Source organism: Brachionichthys hirsutus, unplaced genomic scaffold, assembly GCF_040956055.1.
Source record: "Brachionichthys hirsutus isolate HB-005 unplaced genomic scaffold, CSIRO-AGI_Bhir_v1 contig_468, whole genome shotgun sequence".
NCBI lineage: Eukaryota > Metazoa > Chordata > Actinopteri > Lophiiformes > Brachionichthyidae > Brachionichthys > Brachionichthys hirsutus.
The window spans coordinates 234,608-255,255 of NW_027180322.1; the positions used below are offsets into that span (position 1 = coordinate 234,608).

Consider the following 20,648-nt stretch of genomic DNA (forward strand, 5'->3'; position numbering starts at 1 on the left):
TTGAGGGTGCGTTGTAGTCTCACAAAGCACACCTTGTAAACAATCTGGTTTTTATTGGGTACACCGAGGAGGGTGGAAATGTATTATGTTTTCTATTTACATGGAATGAATGATAATTGAGCCATTTTCTTTTCCATTGAAAGGGTTGGAATAGATGAGAGACCATGGAACATTTACAACCACGTTTAGGGCAAATTACCTTCAAGACGATATTCTGTGGTATATTTATTTTTCCTTAACTGAAGAATTGAAAGCTTGAGATTCAAGTGGAAGCTGGGTCAATTATGAATCCCTCCATGTATTGCTGCAACTTGAGAACAAATGCATGGATACACCCCTCTGATGTTAATTTTTATGTGCATATTAAGTACAGCATTAGGCGACCATATGCCGACAACAAGAAGATATATTGCAGAGACTCGAGAGGGATCAAGGCAGCATTCATGAAAACGAATGCTCCTTATGACCGTGAGATAAAAATGACTTATTAAGAAATACATTTGTGTTTTCATTTGTGTGGTGCTGCATGGATTCCAGGTGGCACATTCACAGCTGCTGGTTAACGCCACAATCCCGAATGGTGCCATATTATTGATTCATTTGCAACATGCTCCCAAATAAATGTTTTACTTCTATAGTTTCACTAAAACCATGTGTGAGTGGGATATTAAGGCAGTGCTGTTTTATCGTTCACTAATTTCCCATAAGATATTTAGGTCTGATGTTATTGGCCGAGGTGGCAAAGTGGGAGATTTGTTGTGCTGGTGTGAGAAATTCTACCATATCCTGAAGGTTACCGTAGCAACAATCAGTTCTATTGAGGATGTGCCTTGCATATAACGTTGTGATCCGCTCACATGCCATCTTAAACAGGGATGTTTTGGGAGTTGATGAAGTACATTATTGTGTTTGGTTGAGAGTGTATATAAAAGGTTTGGTAAATTATCACGTCCTTTTTTTTTCCTGTTCTGCATAATGTCCCACTTTTTTTGAGTCACATTTGTAAATGTTTCTCTAATCTACGTCAAGGAAATTGAGCAACGCTCATCCTCTGAGACCTTTGGAAAAACTGTATTGTGCAACAAGATTTACTCACATTTAAAAGCAATGTCAGAGAGGTGTGTATACTCTGTGGAAGAGTATTATGTGGACAGCATTTGGCCTGATGAAAACCTTTGAAGCAACATTTAATGTTTAACGTTTGTACAAGTGGCTCAAAATGCTTTTTGAATCTATTAAATTCCATTATGTATGTTTGCACTCATGAGCTTGTACCCACTACGTATGTTACTACTCTTCACAAGACTGCAGAAATGTCCCGTTCAGCTGTTATCTACATGTATCATCATCACGTACTGCGTACCAATAAGCGCTAAAAGTTTAAATCCAATTAAATATGCAGGATTTGCGCAAAGGTTCATCCTGTCATCCAACTTGCAGTGTTAAGCAACATGAATCTACACAGTTCTTTCCTTCATACATTTTAGCATTAATAAGACTAGGAACAAAAATACTCTGAAAATAAAACTGTGTAAATAAACAAACAATTGCACATTTTACCAGTGTATTTAAAACCAGGAGAAAAAACCTTGAACAATATAAATTCCTGTTTCCTAGTGCTAGTTGCTTTGAAATACCACAAATGGTATATTGTACTACTTACAACAACTAGACACTAATACATATTCTTACAATCAATAATTGGCTCCAGTTTAGAATTTATATATATATATATATTTACATCCTTAAAAAAACATTTCAGGTATTTTAAACTAAACATAAGTAATTCAAAATGTCTTATTTTATTGACATTCAAAAATCTGTTTGTCATTTAGTTGAATTATGACTTCAAGTTGTTGACAGCGATAAATCAGTTCATTTACTAACAGCATGTGATTCTACATTTCCATATATGTCATTTTAGAGTCACAAGTTCAATTCTTGGGCCATTCTCACAACTGAAATGGAACAATGAGTGTTGCGTCTGCTAAATGCAAGAGCTGATGCAGTCATGCACCGACAGGCTGGAAAGGTTTAATGTTTTCAGCAAAACAAATGTGTCCAGAGGAGAGTGGACTGGTTCTCATTAACGGCACAACAGGGACTGCTCTTGTCTTATTTTGCACAATATCCTTTTGTGGAGAACACAGACAAAAAATTCACGACTTTCGCAATGCAGAACAAAAAGTGCATCCAAATTCGTGTCCTGGCTTCAAAATCACAAGTTACCAATCCTGCCATTGCCCCCACATACTTAGCTACTTTGTGGTTTGTGCAGGCTGTTGCTGTCACGTTGCTGCTTGTTAGCAGCATTCAATGCCGTCTGCGTATCCTTCTGGTCCTCTATGGAGCAGTTGGACACTGCGTTAGCCACGATGCAGAACTTGCGCAAGAGGATCTCCCTTAAGAGCAGATAGACCCATGGATCCAGGATTTGGTTGAGGGAGGCCATGCGGATGGCTGTCAGGAAAAAGTTGCAGTCTAAATTGACGTCCCGCCCTGGAATTTGATTTGAGGTCACTGCTGTTGAATTACACTCATGAGAGGAGACCCGGGTAGAGATCATCCTCACCATTAGAACCTGCGGAGGGAAGCAGACACAAGCTGTGGACCACGAGTTTTAAACATTATATTTAATGCATGAATGAGAGAAAAAAAAAGCCTTTTCATTGTTTAATGTCTGCACACTTGTACTTATTTTTCCTTCATATTTATTATTTATAACACTATTGTGGACATTGAATCACTCTGAAAAACAATGTTCACGCTTCAGGTACACTTCTCTTTCATCCAAGCTGTTACTTCTATTAATATCCCTGGTTGGACTATTAAATATGCACCTGACAGTGGATGACCTCAGAGTGGAGCATGATGAGCAGACCCCCAAGAGCAGACCCAGCTAAGTAGATTGCTCCTTAACGGAGAATGGCAGCAGTATGTCAAAGGAATCATACATAACTGCATTTACGGGACTGGTAAGGTGTGTGTGTGTGTGTGTGTCTGTGTGTAGAGAGAGAGAGAGGGGAGGGAGGGAGTGACAGGCAGCTAACTTATAACTTAAAATTGTGAATTATGACAATAGCTTCTTTATCATAGGAATAGAAAGACGTTTCATTTAAAACAGATACTCTTAAGTACTGTTTATCTTTACACACACCTGGTCATGATGACTAGAGGTTATATAATAAGAGGAGGATATAGGCTGCAGTCCCTGTTACACAACAACAACATCAACAACAAACATACCAGCAGGGGAGACCAGCATATAAGAAGGACGCACATAATCCCTAACAGTTGGACGACGGTCTCCGTGGTGAGCCGTTCCCACTGTTTTGAAGACTGAGAAGTGCCAGACTTCGTTTTACACCGGATTATTAATCCCCGGATTGTCATTACGTTGCAAGAAAATGTAACGACCAGAGAAACGATTCCAAGTGCTGCGAAAGTGATGGCGAAAAACATGTTTCCCGAGACCTCCCTGTCCCCCGTGCTGATGAAGCACCACGTGCCCGGCCACTGGCGCGTGTATTTCCCAACTCCTGCGATGGGCAGCAGCGCGAATAAAAACACCAGACACCAAATGACAGCCAAAGTCTGCTTCGTGACGCTTGTCTTCATGTTATTCGAGTACCAGTGGGGGTTTGTCACCGCCATAGCCCTTTCGATTGCCATGGCGCTGGAGAGGAACAGCGCGCACAGCCCAAAGGTTGTCATGCACACGCCGAAAAAGGCGCACAGATTGCCAGACGAGTCGATGCGCTCCCACTTCAGATCAGCCCGGTAGACTGATATTACTATTGGACTTGTCAAAAGCTGTCCGAACAGGTCGGTTAACGCCAAAGATCCGATGCAGAGCAGAAAGGACTTTTTCCTTCTGTTCTCCTTCTTTCTGTAGGAGACGTACACCAGGATGAGAGCCAGCGTGTTGCCCACCATGCCGGTGATCATCATGGCGATGGGGAAACCAACTGATACAGATCCACAACTAGAATTCTTGGTGACATTACCATCACCAAATGACTTGGATAAGTTTGCGCTCAGCATCTCTCCAAAACTGGTTTGTAAACCCTTTAGATAACCACAGTCGTTCGTAGTCATCCTTTAAGGTAGGATTAAAGCAGCAAATCCAAAGTTATATCCGACATCCTCTTGCGCTGCGAACTGCTCCATATGAATTTGGTGCGTAAAAGCGCGCCAGGTCCTTTACGCTCAGAGGGCGGGACTAATAGAGAGAAGCGCACTCCTCTGCGCCAATCAGGAGGCTCGTTCACCATTGAGTTGCGTTTAGGTTATCATCTCGTGTGACACATTGCGTCAATGATCTCCATACAATTTGACTTATTTCGGTTTATTATATAATTATTCTCATTAGGTCCTGCTTAATCAATGCATAGGCCTAAATATAGTTTAAATGCTATTGATTCATGATGCAGAACTCAACGTGAACGCAGCTGGTGACATTTTTATTTGACTAAAGTTTCCTGACCGCCCACCAGCAATGGCTCTGACAGTTATCAAACAGCGCCATCTATTGACCACAAAGCAAAAAGGCAGTGCATTATCATGGAGCTTCTTACACGGGCTGATGCATTTAAGTTCTATAGATAAATTTAGGCACATTAAGGAAAAGACAGGAGGTTGTGTTCAAATAAGTAGTTGACTGTTTAATACAACTTGAGTCTCAGTCTATATTGGATTTTACTCACTCGTTTGACGGTACCAGTGTTCAAACCTAATAAAAGCCCAACCAAAAACATCAGACGCAGCGTTGACAGAACTTTATTTGCACAAGTACATTTCAGTTGTTTTACTGATGGGACAGCGTTGCCACATTCTACCATTAATCAGGACATTTTGCCTAAATGCTTATCGTTGGTGTATCAATGATCACAATCTGTAATTTCTATAAATCATTTACCCAAGACGTACAAAGCTGAACGTCAATTGTTTAAAAAGTAAAAATACGAAAACCTCAATGAGCCCGTTTCCTTTACTGCGAAGTCCTCTAAACAAGCAATATCAAAAAGTAAAATACTTACCTTGAAAAAAAAAAACAAGAAAATGTTCATCCAGACAATCAGAATGGAGCAGAACTCAATGCTACAACTTCTTGCATTCTAAATTAGTTTGATTTTTTTTTTTAAACAGAAGATATAATTTATAAAGAAAAACATGTTTTCTATGGCCAAAAAAAGTTATAACTTCCAATTATTCACAGATGAGAATCAAAGTAATGCCACAAAGATATTAGGCAGAATGGGTTTAAACGGGGACAGTCTTTTCACAGTTTCTGATTTTCTTAGGTTACAGACATCAAACATTGGGGTGCATACGGCGTTGAAAGGGGGGCACGTACCAACAGTGGCAGAAGATAAGTCACCCTCTTTCCTGAGGGAAGTGAGACTTTCCCATGAAAATGCAGGGGGGTGGGAGTTACTTTGAAACACAACATGCACTTGTCTTAAGGTTCCTTTCTTTGTTTTAAAGACCATAATAACGTTATTTCTTTTTAGAACTGGAGCCAGACTGGGAGGATCCAGAGGAACGGCATCTGAAATCACAAACACCATGGGAAGAAGAACGAGGTCAGCGACTACTCACATCGAGTTTACCCTACATGAACAAGTAACGAGGGCAGAGCACAGAAATAAGAAGTTAACAAGGCGACATGTGAACAAACTGCTGCAAGTCTGAAGATCCATAAGCGGGGCGACAGTCGGCTAATGATAATCAGTGCCATTGTGGTATTCCACAGAAACCCAAACCTTTCGGACGAACGTGATCTCGAACGCCTCCTCTTTCTCCCTCCAGATGAGGACCGGGAGCGACTGCGTTTCTCCGGCCTCTCGGATGAGGAGGGTGAGCGGGACCTCTTCTGGGGAGAGGAGCCCTTTCCAGACTTGGAGCTGGATCTTTTGGAGGAATGAACCAAGCACCGAGGTCAGTAAGATCAAGAGAGTTTCACCAGTGCGGGCATTTATTAAGCTTCACGATTTAGAGTCTTTAATTGTGGATTAATAGCGCTGCGATTTCTAACCGAGATGCCGTGAAGCTCAGCAGATGAAGGCACCACTGCTGAGACACGCTTCATTAAGACCCCAGGATCTATGCAGGCCTCGGGTCATTAAATTAAAACTCAATTCAGCCCGTTAGCCAGTATCGTAATGATGGGCCTGACCGATGTGACATAACTCTCGTCAGTTCTCAAGCGTTAAAGGATTTCCATTTGTTTGGACTGCTCGAAAGGAATAATCACTATTCTAGTCTTTGTTCAAACTCCTGCTATAAGAGCCGAGCTCTTCTGGAGCCTTCACCCCCATTCATACACTCTCGTAGGGAGAGAGTGCATGTCACCTCATTCACCTGGAGTGGGACCTCGAGCGAGATCCAGATCTGGAACTGGAAGAGCTCCGAGAGCGGGACCTGAAAGACAAAAACCAGAACCTTTCCAATATTTCCTGAGCAAGACACTTTGGATGGATCATGAGACTTCTAAATCGTGGGAGACATTTGAAGAAAACTTTCGTTGTCCTTTATCGCATACCTGTAGTGATGGGTGATCTGCCCAAATCTAAAGCAAACAAGACCCTGAAAACCTTTTTTTTTTTTTTTTACTCCTCTATGCAAGGTCCTATATATAAATGTTCCAGTCAATATTGTGATTTGATTACAAACACAAAAAAACTATTTCTATCATTTGCCAAAACAGCAGATTGTTGACACCTTCAAGGCGGACAGGCCTCTCCTGCATCAAATGATACTTTAAATAAAACAAATGTGAAATAACCACCCAAATAGAAAAAGATCTAAAGCGTGTGCCAACTCCAGGAGGATGGAGAAGAGATAAAAAGCCAGAATGCACTCCAACAAACAATTATTCCATCTGATGTCAAAGGGGAGTCAAAATAAAAATGTTATTGTGAAAAGTCACCATCATGTACATGAAGTTTATGACATCACAGAAAGGAGAACACATCGGCATTGCAGGACATGTAGTTTATATTGATCAACGAATCAGAAGGAAGATTGAGCTGATACTGACATTTTGCCTGGAGTTACCCTTGACCTGTACCCTTTACCTGGACCTCGACCGAGAACTGGAGCTGGAGGAGCGCGAGGAGGAGCGGGAGCGGGAAGAACCTGAAGGGCTTCCTTTTGCCTTAGCTGGTCCGTCATCATCACCGCCACCACCACCACCACCACCGCCACCATCATCATCATCACTGGAATCCAGGTTGTACTTTGACAGGTCTCCATCTTCTTCATCATCATCATCATCCTGGAGAGATAATTTGATAAAATTAGCTTCAATCAGAAGATTTGTTCTTTTGAATTCTCAGTCAGGGACACAAAACTTACATCCAATTTGTATTTGGAAAGGTCACCATCTTCTTCCTCATCCTCCTCCTCATCCTCTTCTGCCGCTGCTTTCGGAACTTCTTTCTTTTCACTTTCTTTGGAGGAAGATGTGCTGTTGGGTTTTCCTCGAAACTTTTTCTTTTTCCTACCAAACTGCGACATTGAAAGGGACACACTTGATCACGTTGTACAAAGGAAATATAATTAAATAGTTTCAGGTAAAATGAAGAATTCAGGTTCAGATTAATCCATTTGGATCTTCTATGAAGCCAAAAAGACGACGCAGTTCACTGCTGGATGAGAAAGGGATACCACCGCGTTCTAGCCCTTGTTTGAAGGGTATTAATTGAACTAAATTATCCTTTAAGCAGCTCAATCACTCAAGATCTGAAAAGTAGGGTAGCATTTACTACAGGGCAAAGGTGATTATTTAACTTGGTTTTAGGGAAGACTCACCTCATCATATTCACCATCAGATTCATCACGCTCAATGTATTCCACATTCTCCCTTTCATTGAAACCTCCGCCATAGCCTGAAAGCCAGAGACGGGAAAATAAAACGTGCACTACTAACTGGAGGAATCTGGAAAAATGGCAAAACATTCAGCCGGCCTACCTGTTCTCTCTTCAAGTTTGGCGTATTTTGGGGTGTTACACATGTTACACTCTGATCTTCTAGCCCAATTCACATTGCCACATCTGCATGAAAACCAAAAAGAGACTTGGTACAGCTCAAAAGAAATAACAATCATGTCACCCATTATCAGAAAGCCATTTGTCTCGCTATCCCACCATCCGGTTTAGCGTTGATGTTCATACAATGAGTAAGAACTCACGTCTTGCATTGCCAATCGTTGGCACTGAAGAGGCCTCGACTTTTCTCCGCCAGAGTTTTTCCAATCTCTGTCCCCCCCGCTTTCATCATCTTTGCCTCCGTGGTTTTTTCTGCAGAAACAAAACAATGTTTCCCCAGATGAATAAAGTTTACACAATGCAATATTATTTTGCATATAGGAGGACTCACCTCTGCCACATCTGTTACAACTGGTTCTTCTAGCAAAGTTCACATTTGCACATCTGTAAAGTAACAAGGAGATAAATAAATTATGGATACGAGTACTACATTGAGTTACCTATTATATTATTTCAGGCTTCAGCTAACGCAAACCAAGCATAACGAGTTGTGCGGTTAACTTTTCATGCGCCACATTAGCCTGTAGGCTTCTTTCTTTTGGACGCCGTGTGTCAAACGTCAGCAGCTGCACGAAACATGATATTTCTGGCAGTATTAGATGGACTTTACAGTCGTGACTATTTGACTTCTCAACGTTGCAAACCCCCCCAATAATAAATGTGCTCTCTCGCCAAAACCCACAGAAGCTAATTACTGCTAGCTTGCCATGTTTTACAAGTGTGCGCACACTGAGCGTTTAAACTCAGACGCGCTGATACACAGCTCCTCGCCGGCACAAATACGCTTGGTCTTCTGTTTTTTTATTCTCCTTATCGCGGGCGAAACGGGGGAAATACGCCAACAATTAACATTAGCTGGCAACTTAGCCACGCAGCCTTTGCGGGAGCCACATCCCTAAGGCCTAAGCTAGCGAGCTAGCAGGACTTCTGCACATATCTAATTTAATATGCAAGGAACGAGTAAATGTAGTAATGACTATTTGACTTTACCGAACACTTACTTTTTGTCAGGACAAATCCAGTCACCGTCGCTCACGCGGAAACTCTTTCCCGACATCTTCGCGGCCGATAACAGCGACTAGCTTTCAGGGGCGTGCGGCGCGCTGCGCTCACAGTTAGCGCAGGGAGGAATGTGCTGCCTTCACGTGTTTATAATAGCGCTTTAAAAACAGAGTTCCATGCTGGTATTAAGAAAGCGTGAATTCATTCATATAGCGTGCAGTGTACCGCTGGGGCACGAACATATTTATTCCAGGCAGTGTTAATATTCTAAAAGCCCACACTGTGATAATACTTTATTTAACAAACCATTGACACGTGAAGCATGTTGTAGTGTTCGAACGCCCGATCACTTGGAATGTACCTGAATGCAACACTGGCAAAAGTAATCGGAAACGCTTCAACACAAAAAAACATATATGGAAGTCATCCTCAAAAATTGCTAATGTAGGGTTTGTAACCTGAAATTCCGTATTACAGGCTGATTTGTGATTTTCAGTCGACTTTGAAACCAAAGGGTCAGTCGACACAAATGTAACAAATCTATTTCCCCCCCCCCCCCATTCGAAGATAGAAAGCTTTTTTTTAGGATTTAGTTGCAAATCCATTAGTAACCACGAGATGGCAGTTAATGTTCACGTTTACCACCACACGTGTCCAGAGAGCCTTCAATTTCTGCTCTTTGTGTGGTCTGCTGATATGGTACCAAACATTTTACTTGTTCAGATCAGGGCTGTCTGTACAAGGTTCTGCCCCTAAAAACAGTAAGTTCAAGAGAGCTAGTGTATGTGGGCTTATACATATTTAACTTCCCTGAATTTACCATACAAATATATCTAATAATCATATCCGCACAGCAGTCTTTCACTCAATACCAACCCAAACTGGAATTTAGTGCATGGCCGAATTTAGTTGGGGGTCTCACCAAATTTGCTTCTGTTTTACTCTTACAGAAAAGAAAAAAGATCCTAATGATAATTTATCTGTATCTTTTGGGATATTTGCGGTATATTTATTTCATTGAAAGTACTAGACATTTGCCATCAAACCGTTAGGACATTTGACTAAGTACAGTATAGCTGAGTTATAATGCCTTGTAACCAAACAAATTGGGGTGGGTGATGCATGTGCCAAAATTGCACATAAAATGATGAACTCATTTCATGATAGAAATGTTGATTTCACTATCTTGCAGGACTCATCTTTGATATTGTGTATTGATTGAAGAGACACTGTTGTGCCTAATAGGAGGTTTCTGTTGCATTGTGGCATACATATTGCAACTCCAATTAAAGTGTGTCATAAATAACTAAAACAGGATGCGATAATCTAAAACACCTCTTTGCAATATACTGATTTGGAAAGCAGTGAAGACATTTATTCTACCGTACTTTTAAAAAGCAATTTGGAAAAGGGACAAAAATGTCTGGGAAAGTTCTGTTAGGGACCTATTTGGAACACTCCGGGGACAAAGAGATTAATTGGTAGCAGGTGATCATATAATGGTTGGCTATGGCAAGGACATCCTTAAAAGCCCCGGTCATTAGATAGGTTCACCACATTTGGAAACACATTTGTGTAAAGGATATTATTAAATATGCTTGGGAACACTTTAATCCTGTTGCCAGAAAGTACATTGCGTACAACTCATTGAGATGTTGCACAGGCTCTCAACTACTTATTGGGGTTAGGCCTGTAGAAGGGGAAAACCTAATGTATCTCCAGATAACATGAAAAATAAATCAAACAAAAGACAAAGAGTTTCAGTTTAAACATTTTCTTTTTCTGTCTTCTGTGATTAAAAATCTCAATCATGATTTTATTATCATGTTTTTGAATACTATATATATATATTTTACATGTAATCCATTGTAGTTGTTGCACATAAACAGATACACCATATGTTACTGTGCTGTACATGATAACAAAGAATAGGTTTCTAGTTGTGATTATTTCACATTTTAACACCTAACAACAGCCCAAATTATAGCACACAGCACAATGTGCTAGACTTGTCCTTGTCCATCCAGTCCACCGTTGGTCAAAGTCAAAGACCCTTGGAGGTCACTGTCGCAGCTGGTCCGTGATCCTGAGGAGCCTGAGCCGATTCGGTGTTCAGCTGCGGTCCATTACTGCCCGTCTCAGCTCCTTTAACCTATTTTTGTTAAGAGTAAAATGATATTGTTGAGGCGTGTCCCTTATGTGTCAGACAGGATGAATTTATATTGAGTACTCTTGAGATTAGCTGAATAATATTTTTTTAATCATGCATCTGTTAAATAGACATCCACTTGATTTATGAGCTGCACACAAGGTTCATTAGGAATTGGAATGCAGCAAATATAAAGTATCAGAGGCAAGTGAGCCGCATTTAATGATTCGGCCTACGTCTGTAAAAGGAAATGACGACCGGACCCTCTTCGGTATAATTCCTGACATCAATCACAGAGCCAGATATTATTGGATGAAATCTACAGCTTGTACCCACAAGCACCTCCCATGTTTGTGTTTTTTCTTGTATTTTGTGCTTCCACGCCCCGCCTTTATGTGTTGCATTATTTCCTGTGTCTGACCTCTTTCCCTCTCGTTGTCACACCTGCTCCCCATTCCCTTCGTCACCCTGCCTTCTTCTCCCTCCCTCTGTCGTCAGTCCTCTACCAGTTTGTTGAACCTCACAGTCACGTTCCGGCCTTTCTTCTCACGTCATAGCCATAGAGTCGTTTCTGAACCTTTGCCTGATTTTTGACCTTGCCCTTTGCTTAACAATTTGGATACCTTTGCCAGTGTGGATTTTTTTTCTGTGTACAGAACCCTTTTTAAAATGTTTTTATTAAACCCGTCAGTCTGTGCCTGTGCGTTCTGAATCTGTACCATCCTGCTCAGCATTCTTGACGGTAACAAATAAAAGTCATTTATTTAAAATGAGACGTCCTCTCCATTTTCTTTTTTTTTTTACAATTTTCTTTACTTCATCAAAGTAATCTTTCTTCAAGGAAGCCTCCTTTCTTGTCCCCAAGCCATCTTTACACACAGGTTGAGGATGTGCTTTCTGCTAGCCGTCAGCAATGTTCTGAAAGAATAAGGGGCAAAATGAAGCCATGAATAACTAATGTGCAGACATTGCTGAGTTGTGGTGTGTCTGCATGTGGCACAGATTTGCATGAAAGATTCTGAGATTAGTCCACCAATTAAATAACACTTAAGTAATCATTGTCCAATTGCATTAAAGTGGCTTTGACAGCAATGCTTTCTGAACTTTTCCATGTCCTTCTCTGGCCAAACAGTCTTAATATACTGTTTAGCAGTAATGTACTTCAAAATGGTGCTGTTTGAAGCCATATATATATATATATATGGCTTTTATATCCATCCATCTTCCACCGCTTATCTGGGGCCGGGTCTTGGAGGCAACCGTTTCAGCAGTGACTTTCAAACTTCCCTCTCCCCAGCCACCTCAGAGTCGGCTGTAAACTGTCCCAGTACATGCTGGAGGTCTAGGCTCGAAGAAGCCAACAGGGCAACATCGTCCGCAAAAAGCAGAGATGAGTGAATGTATGCTACCAGGGATTGTATGCCATTTTAATCTTGTTGTACAATGTACAATGACAATAAAATATTTATATTTCTAAAAAAAAGATGAAATCCTATGGTCCCCAAACCAGACCCCCTCTGGCCCCTGGCTGCATCTAGAAATTCTGTCCATAAAGATTACAAACATAACTGAAAATTGCCAGTTGCAGAATTGCCAGTTCAGAGGCACCGTTCCCGACTGTCATGCGATGTTACAGAAATGTGTCAAACCAAGACCGTCCCTGCACATCCAGAGACTTAAGATACTCAGGGCGAATTCCATCCACCCCCGGCCCCCGCCTGCCACTGAGGAGCTTGACAACAACCTCAATGACTTCAGCCCAGGTGTTGGATGAGTCCACCTCTGAGAGCTCCGCATCTGCATCCTCTACAGAAGACATGGTTATGGAATTGAGGAGATCCTCGGATTATTCTTTTCACCGCCCGACGATATCCCCAGTCGAGGTGCACTTCTTTCCATTCCTGAGACGGCGGACGGTTTGTCAGAATTTCTCAGAGGCCAACCGATAGTCCTCCCAGGTGCGAGTTTTTGCCTCCATAACCACTCGGGCCGTGCTACGCTTAGCCTGCCGGTACCTGTCAGCTGCCTCCAGAGTCCCACAAGTCAGCATGACATATATGTCATGGCATACATTAAAAAAAAATCTAATTCATTCATTTTTTACTTAGATTATTTATTTTATTGCTATTTTCTTATTTGCTTAAAGCAATTCTTATGTTCTGCAGTTAGGTTAAGATTCCCCATGAATACCTGTTTTCATGCATTTAGCACACAACCATATCCCTCTGAGCTCACAGGTGACCATTCCACACTGACGATACCAATGTGTCACATCAAACTGGTCTTGACAGACCAGAGAATTGGAGGAGTGATGTTGGGGCAAACCCGTCGACCAGACCTTGTTCCTCAAATGAAATCATGGAATCACAGAGATAAAGTGTTTACAAGGCAAGAGGTGATTTCGCTTGATAATTCCCGTGTGTCTGCACCAAGTGCAATATATATGAAACTCCTGCTTCCATTAAGGCGAGGCCAGCGGGATCTTCGCCATTGACAATTCTCAAATGGTTTTGCCAGGTTTGTCGTGTAGAGGCTCTTTTAATTGCCGCACATCACTTTTGGGGGCCTCTTGAAATGAAAGAAATCAATGCCAATCTCAGCCCAACCCCAGGCAGATAAAGAGTATCTCTCACTTTGTACCTTTCTCACTGTGACTAAGACATAAATCGAAAAACAAATCCTGAAGAAAAATAAATCCAGTTTGACAGATTTCTTCTTCAGTCACAGGATTAAACAATATTTTGTTTAATCCTTCTATTAATGCCTGATTGAGCATAATTAGTGTTGTAACGAGAATTTGTGTGTGTGTGTGAAATCTGCTTACACACATTTAATAATTCTTTTGAATGAATCAGCTTTTAATCAATTAAGAAACCTAATTCATGAAAGCATCTTCATAATCTTATATTTGATCATATTTTACAGTCCAGTAACTGTCTTTTGCTTTGTTGGATGTATTCTCGAGACCGAGGAGATAAAATGAAAATAAGATAGAGAGAAGGGAAACTGACATATAGAATGGGGGGGGGGGTAAATATATTCTCAGTCACCAATGCTCAGATTGTAATTAAGTGACCTGACTTCAATAAGAAGCGTTATGTGTGGAAATGTGTTTTTGTGGTTTGACGCACCAAACCGTTGCATTTGATCCCACGTTTCTTCGCCAGCTATCTTTAACCTTCTCAACTCATCCTCTTTATTCACTTGAAGTTTCCTGTCACAACCTCATTGCCGGGATGACAGTCACCAAGGAGCTAATCTGATTGCCAGCGTAACAATAGCTAATGCAGGAAAATGGGCAGCAGCTCCAGCGCAGCCTTGGCCTCTGAGTCTTCTGGCTCTGTTGTTGGCAGTACAGAGTCCTGGCCGTGAGGTGATTAATGTGATAGGTGGAATTTGTCTCGTTATGTTGACACCAGCTAATAAATGCCTTGTAAACAGCCAGTCACAGCTGTTAATGCATCATCATAATCCAGGATTAGGAGGTGCCAGGCATGGCCAATAAATGCAATTAGGCACTGACGGAATTAATTTGCCTATACTCTGACTTTCCTGCACCCTGTCCATTCTGAAGGAAAGTCAAGAGTGCCTTGTTATTCTTCACATGGTTCACAAGGGTATACGTGCATTGGAAAAAGGTCCATTAAATAAAGCATACTGAACTTTATTCATGTTGATTATGGTACAGAATTTATGGCGTATCAACTTTGAGTTAGATTGAAATAAAAGGCAATATCCTCTTCAAATTGATTTGGATTTATGGAACTACAAACAGTTTAGCATGGAGGAAGAATAATAAAGGGAGTAAACGGCACCCAGAGTTTGTTTAAAGGTTATCAAGCAGTTCGCTGATCGCCATGGAAATGCATTTTATTCTCACACCCCCTCTTCTCAGAGGAAAAAACAAGATGAGGGAATTTTCAAACGTGACTGGTCCTTAAAGAGGCCACCAGTGCAGCCATTCCTTTCCTGTCATTTATCTCCGTCATGCCTCATTACTGGAAGTTGCAACTTTCTAGATGTTTTTACTCACCTTGCTTATTTTTTAGCACCTGGGACCTCAGTCTGATGTTTTTCCTAAATATTCTGAGGAGATGTCTTCATACATCCACTGCACACAGCCACCTCCTCCCACTGACAGAGTGATGGTCAATTGAGATGATCGATTTGCATAATGGAGCATTAAATTGGGCCCATCACACCCAATTCTCAGCAGCTTCCTCCAATGGAGCGCTCACTGAGAGTGGCAATCGAAGGGGTGACATGCCTCTTCCCTGCTTGAGTATCATTTCACCATGCAGGTCGAAGCCTTTGGTTGCTGAATATAGCGCCAGAAACTGAATAATGCAAGCTCTTATTCATGAGTAATCTTTTGCAGAATTGAATTGTTCATGTGAAAGGAATACCTGAGTCAGAGAATGAGAGACAATGTTTAAGTTTGACTGTTCAAATCCAACACTGGCTCCTTTTGCTGCCCTGTTTAGTAAGTAAAAAGCAAACTCACGCTCTCATGAATGTCTTGTTATTATTTTTTTAGAAAATGTCTTCAAAGCTGAAAAAACTTGGAAATCATCTCATCCATTCCCATTAGCTTAATGATGTGCTTAATTGGAATGTCTGTCTTCATCGTGACCAATGGTCATTTCTTGGACACACACAGCATCTCAGCTTGATTAACATCTACCAAGCAAATCTAAGAGCATTATCTTAGGCAGATTGCTGGTTGAGCTTTTTTTTAGAGGCATGTCAACGCCTAAGGACCTGTGACAAATCGCACTCACAGCCCTGCTTGGATCTGATGCCGGCGGGCTGTGATTGATGTGTGTGCTGTGAGTGGCAGGGAAGAATGATATAGAGCCGTCATGGCCGCCCTCTCCGTCCTGCCGCCTTTGTTTGAGGGGGATGTCTCCGGGGACAGTGCTGTCCAGTGAACAATATGGCAGAAGCTCCTTGGTGTGCAGGTTTTGTTAGCTGGCCATTTGTAATTGCCCATTTGGCATAGTGAAACTGGTGGCTGGCAGTTGAAGCACATTTCTTGAAATTGAATGCACCGCTTAGATGAGCCCATATGTTTATACGGCTTTATACATGTTTCAAATTAGCCTTCCATCATCATGAAATTTCTTTGAGCCACATCTGCTCAATTTTACTGTAATCACTCCACATTGAGAAGGTAGTGTGATCCGGTAGGTACATGTGATCTGCTCATGCCATGAATATAGCAACTGGAAAAATGTAGTTCCTGTGAGTGAGTGCTACGCTCTCATGCTACAGGCAGCCTGCTGGGCTGCTGGCAGCCGAACAGCCGCGTCCTGACAGGTGATTGACATTAAAGAACTAAGGGATCCGAGGGTAGACGTGAGCCAATGGCCCAATACATTTTTATGAGGCTTTTGTAGGATAGTTTTGTATCATTGCAAGAAAGTGTTTGAGCCCGTCTTTTCTGTGTGTGTGTGTGTGTGTTTGGAGACTTACACAGCCTGGTTGATAGGGGGATTAATTGGTAAGGCTTCGCATGCATGAATGCAATCTAATTTACCCCCATCAGTTGATACACAAACGTAAAGCTCGCTCGACAGAAAGTGTTGAATGCATCCAAACATCTTGTTTCTGTTTAACGTCTGGCCTGCTCAGTCCAGGCGCAACCTGAAAGCGGTCACTGAGTATTTGCACGTCCATGTTCCAGATCCATAACATTAGCATAAATGGAGAATCAATTATTTCGGCCCTGATGGAGCTGATTATGCCGAGACAATAAAGGCAGAAGGAGGGAGTCATAATTACAAGATGACCTATGCTGCATTGCCACCATCACCAGTGTACTTGCACCATTTCAAGGCTGAGCCGGTAATTACCTGATAAGAAAAGTAGGGAAGCAGACTGGCTCCTTTCGCACCGCTCTTTGAACACTCCACACTTACTTTGCAACACTGATAAACTCGGTCTCTGCTGCAGCTGTGCCCTTGTTACACACTCGCATGCCGTCTCGGCACACAAATACGACACTCATCGTATGCTTGCACAACAAAAATGTTGACTCTTCGATTTGCATTAGATGTCAAATTTAAGCGGCGCTGGTGCTTTTTCACTGATAATATCCAGTGTAGCGCTCTGTGGGCTGAGGAGTGTGATTCAAATAGCTCAATCTCCTGAGTCAGAGGTGTACGGTGTGCCAGCCACGGAAGCACAGTGTGCAGCCGGCGAGTGCACAGACGAAGGGCTTACTGTACCACAGTCATGTCATGCCTGTCAGAATGAAGCAGGGGCTAACAGAGAGGCACATACGAGCTTTATCTCTAATGTGGCTGCAGAATAATTCTTCCCACTCATGAAATCATTTTTGCCAGGGGAAATGTCACAGAGGCAAAATTAAACAGCCACAGGACTATACGAGAAATATACCCACGTCCGTTATACCAATTTGGACCACAAGCACCCATTGAATCATTGACTCTTCTTAAACTTAAATTCCTGTCCACTGTCATGAATCAGTGATTTCCAGCAGACCACCAAGCATTTATAGCACAATCATGTGTCTTGCTTTGACTTTAAGAGACCCACAGCATACTTGAACGGTTATGTGAAAAACATAGGCGTATCCTACTGAATTACAACCAAGCGGTATTAGCGGATACATTGCAAGATGTTATCAATTATTCACATTGCTGGAAACACAGCATTGTTTTTTTTGAGGAGAACTGTAAAGTCTCTGCTCCTCCTACTCTAGTAATGACGACTATATTTGTGCCTGCATCATGCATGTATGCATCAGTCAGAGCAGGAACTAGTGTGAGATCAGCGTTTCCACTCTGCCATGCCATTTGAAGATCCTGGTTGCAAAGAATAGCAGTGTGGAAGGTCATATGGAATGGCCTAGGTGTCAGCTCACACATGGGGACACACACGTAGAAACAGAACAATACTTCTCAGAAGCTCTAGAGAAATAGATAAGGAAGGAGCGAAAGAAAATGGAGGGAAGGAACAGAGAATTGTGTCTGTGTTGTCGAGGTAGAGAAAATCGGAATATGGAGAGGGTCAAAAAGAGACACTGCGACTGATGTCTGAAACAGCCATTGGAATTTATGAGTACACAGTGTTCTGATCGCTTATTTACTGCCTATCACCCTCAACTTAAAGCATAAATCCAAAGCTTGAACAGGGTTTCAGCGGCTGTTTGTTGAGTCTTATTAAAAACAAACATAATTAGCTTTGCTTAGGAGGTTATGTTTTTTTCTTCTTCTTGTATTCCTTTGTTCTTTGGTGCAGGATTTAGATTTTTAGTTCTACAAAATTTGTTGGAAAGCTGGGGCATGGCCCCGGAAAGAGTGTATTAATTACTGGCACAGATTTGAGAAGTGGGACAGATGGAGGACTTTTTTTTTCTGTTCGTTTTACAACTGCACTTTGTCAGTTTTCTTACAATTAATTGGTGCGCATCAATTAAGGGGACATGTTTGACAATAAGACAGTTGTGGGATGCACAACAATAATGCTATACTGAGCTCACAGAGCCCCTCACAGTATATATATGTATATCAAGTTGGACTAAGAAACGCTTCCTTTATTTATTTAGGATTGAGATGTTGGTATAACATCTGTTCAGCTAATTTTATATACATTACAGAGGCAGGGAGAGGAACAACTATCAGAAATGTGTGAGAACAAACACTGAAAAGTGAATGATGCTACTGATTTATTGAACCCGCCCCACCATGTGTTGATTATATTACAATACACTATGACTAAATTACAGTTAATTTAAATTAAAACATTTTCAAGATGTTAAACCACAGCCTGGCTAAAAACATATCATGTTATATATGACATTATGTTTTGTGGCAAATAATAAATAATTTAGGTTCTCAAATTGCTTCCTTTTTTTATTGATCAATAATATGAGCTAGACAAACACTGTGGCTTTGGTGGAGCCATGCACTCCACTGAGTTTCCTAATAGTTGGTAATGACAGAATTTTTTACTTTATAATTCAACTCATAGGCATTGCCCAAAATGAAGGTGACATGCTTGTTTTCGTGACAGGCACGAGAATAAATATGACCTAATGGCATCCCATTCAATTGTTGGAGACTGGATTTTCCTCTCGCACTGTCTCCAATTTCCAAATTCCTTTCAAATCTTGCCACATTGCTGCCACTTCCTGAGACAGCTGGGCACAATTGTGCCTGGCAGATGTCAAGGCATTCTGGCAAGGCAACACAAATCTAGGACAGTTGGACTCGGGCAACAAACTGACAGGACATCTTCTTAGTGCATGCCACCACAAGAGGACACTGTTGACGTGTCATCCCAGAGGCTTGTTTGTTATTAATATTGATGTCCTCACCTACTTTTTTTTTATTTGTATGGTTTCAAACTACTAGAGTTTTACATAACACATTTTAGATAAAAAGGTAAGTGGGAAGATGTTTTAATCATCATTATCAGTAAATTTGTTTATGAGAGCGCTGAGAGAGGTCTCTCAGTTCGTACGTTATCTGTGTATGCGTGGAACGTAGTGAGTGGCCGCACGGTTAGATTTTTCAGTCTCTAATAACCTCTGCTGAAATGAGAGTTTTGGGGATTGAGATAACAGCTGATTATCGCTCTGTGTTATTGTGATAAGCGTGCACTGAAAACCACACCAAGATATGGAGCATAGCCAATTATGCATTTGAAAACCTATTCATTGAGTCAAGCCCTATTCTTTTCAAACTGTAACTGCCTGACACAAGAGATATCCTCTGCCGAGTCCCAAATGACTTCCTGTCGTGTTGATACAGATACAGGTTCAGCTGAAGTCTATGGGTGTGGCGAATTATAACTGTGGTCCATGGACAACTGAGGAAACACTATTAGGCTCCAGTTTCATCCTCGTAAAAAGCCTGAAATATCCATACTCATTTATGCTGCCTGAATGTCCATGAGGTTCAGAAATGATCAACAAGGACACAGAGTTAATGGAGGAAAAACAGACACAGATTTCTCTGTTAATACTTTCACATATGCATGGACACCTTGTCAACGCAACATATTGTGGACATGTGATGACGGAGACCTTTGCCAAATTTTCCCTAGATTTAAGAAAGTTATAATATATGTAGATGTCTGCGATTAGAGTAAAATTACAGCCCTTCACCTTTTAAACAATACATTTGCAAGATGATCCAAGAGGTCATTTGAGTTGTAAGAGGTTGTGATCGTGTGTGCCTGCATCTACAAACTGCTGGTATGGCTAGTAAATTGGCCCAAGCTGAGGAAGTCACATCCAAACATGCACAGCCATCACAGTATCTGTGGCAATTCTGACAAACTTCCATTTTCAAATTACACACTCACAATTAATTCAGATTTCATTATAGACGAGCTCCATATCTTGTTGGTTAAGAGTTAGAAACGCTGAATGTTAGAAAGCGTCAGTTCCTCACATCGCCGTCTCATTACAACG

The 20,648-nt window shown here is 41.4% G+C and overlaps 2 protein-coding genes across 3 annotated transcripts; both read right to left on the reverse strand.

Moving 5' to 3' along the window:
* Positions 1-1,897: 1,897 nt before the first annotated feature.
* LOC137912714 (prostaglandin E2 receptor EP3 subtype-like) lies at positions 1,898-4,098 on the reverse strand. The gene is made up of 2 exons (XM_068756849.1): positions 3,247-4,098; positions 1,898-2,581 (listed from the first exon to the last, which is right to left on the reverse strand). The coding sequence occupies exons 1-2, from the start codon at positions 4,096-4,098 to the stop codon at positions 2,255-2,257; spliced, it is 1,179 nt and encodes a 392-aa protein (XP_068612950.1). The 3' UTR covers positions 1,898-2,254.
* A 1,266-nt stretch (positions 4,099-5,364) lies between these two features.
* On the reverse strand, positions 5,365-9,173 carry LOC137912709 (zinc finger Ran-binding domain-containing protein 2-like). 2 transcript variants are annotated; one of them, XM_068756843.1, is made up of 11 exons: positions 9,054-9,173; positions 8,384-8,436; positions 8,196-8,304; positions 7,976-8,058; positions 7,816-7,892; positions 7,360-7,512; positions 7,210-7,279; positions 7,080-7,152; positions 6,364-6,423; positions 5,766-5,912; positions 5,365-5,551 (listed from the first exon to the last, which is right to left on the reverse strand). In XM_068756843.1, exons 1-11 carry the CDS (start codon positions 9,107-9,109, stop codon positions 5,500-5,502), a joined length of 933 nt encoding a protein of 310 aa, XP_068612944.1. In that variant the 5' UTR covers positions 9,110-9,173; the 3' UTR covers positions 5,365-5,499. The 2 variants fall into 2 exon arrangements, with proteins under 2 accessions (XP_068612944.1, XP_068612943.1); XM_068756842.1 differs by having other exon boundaries at positions 7,080-7,279.
* Positions 9,174-20,648: the final 11,475 nt, after the last annotated feature.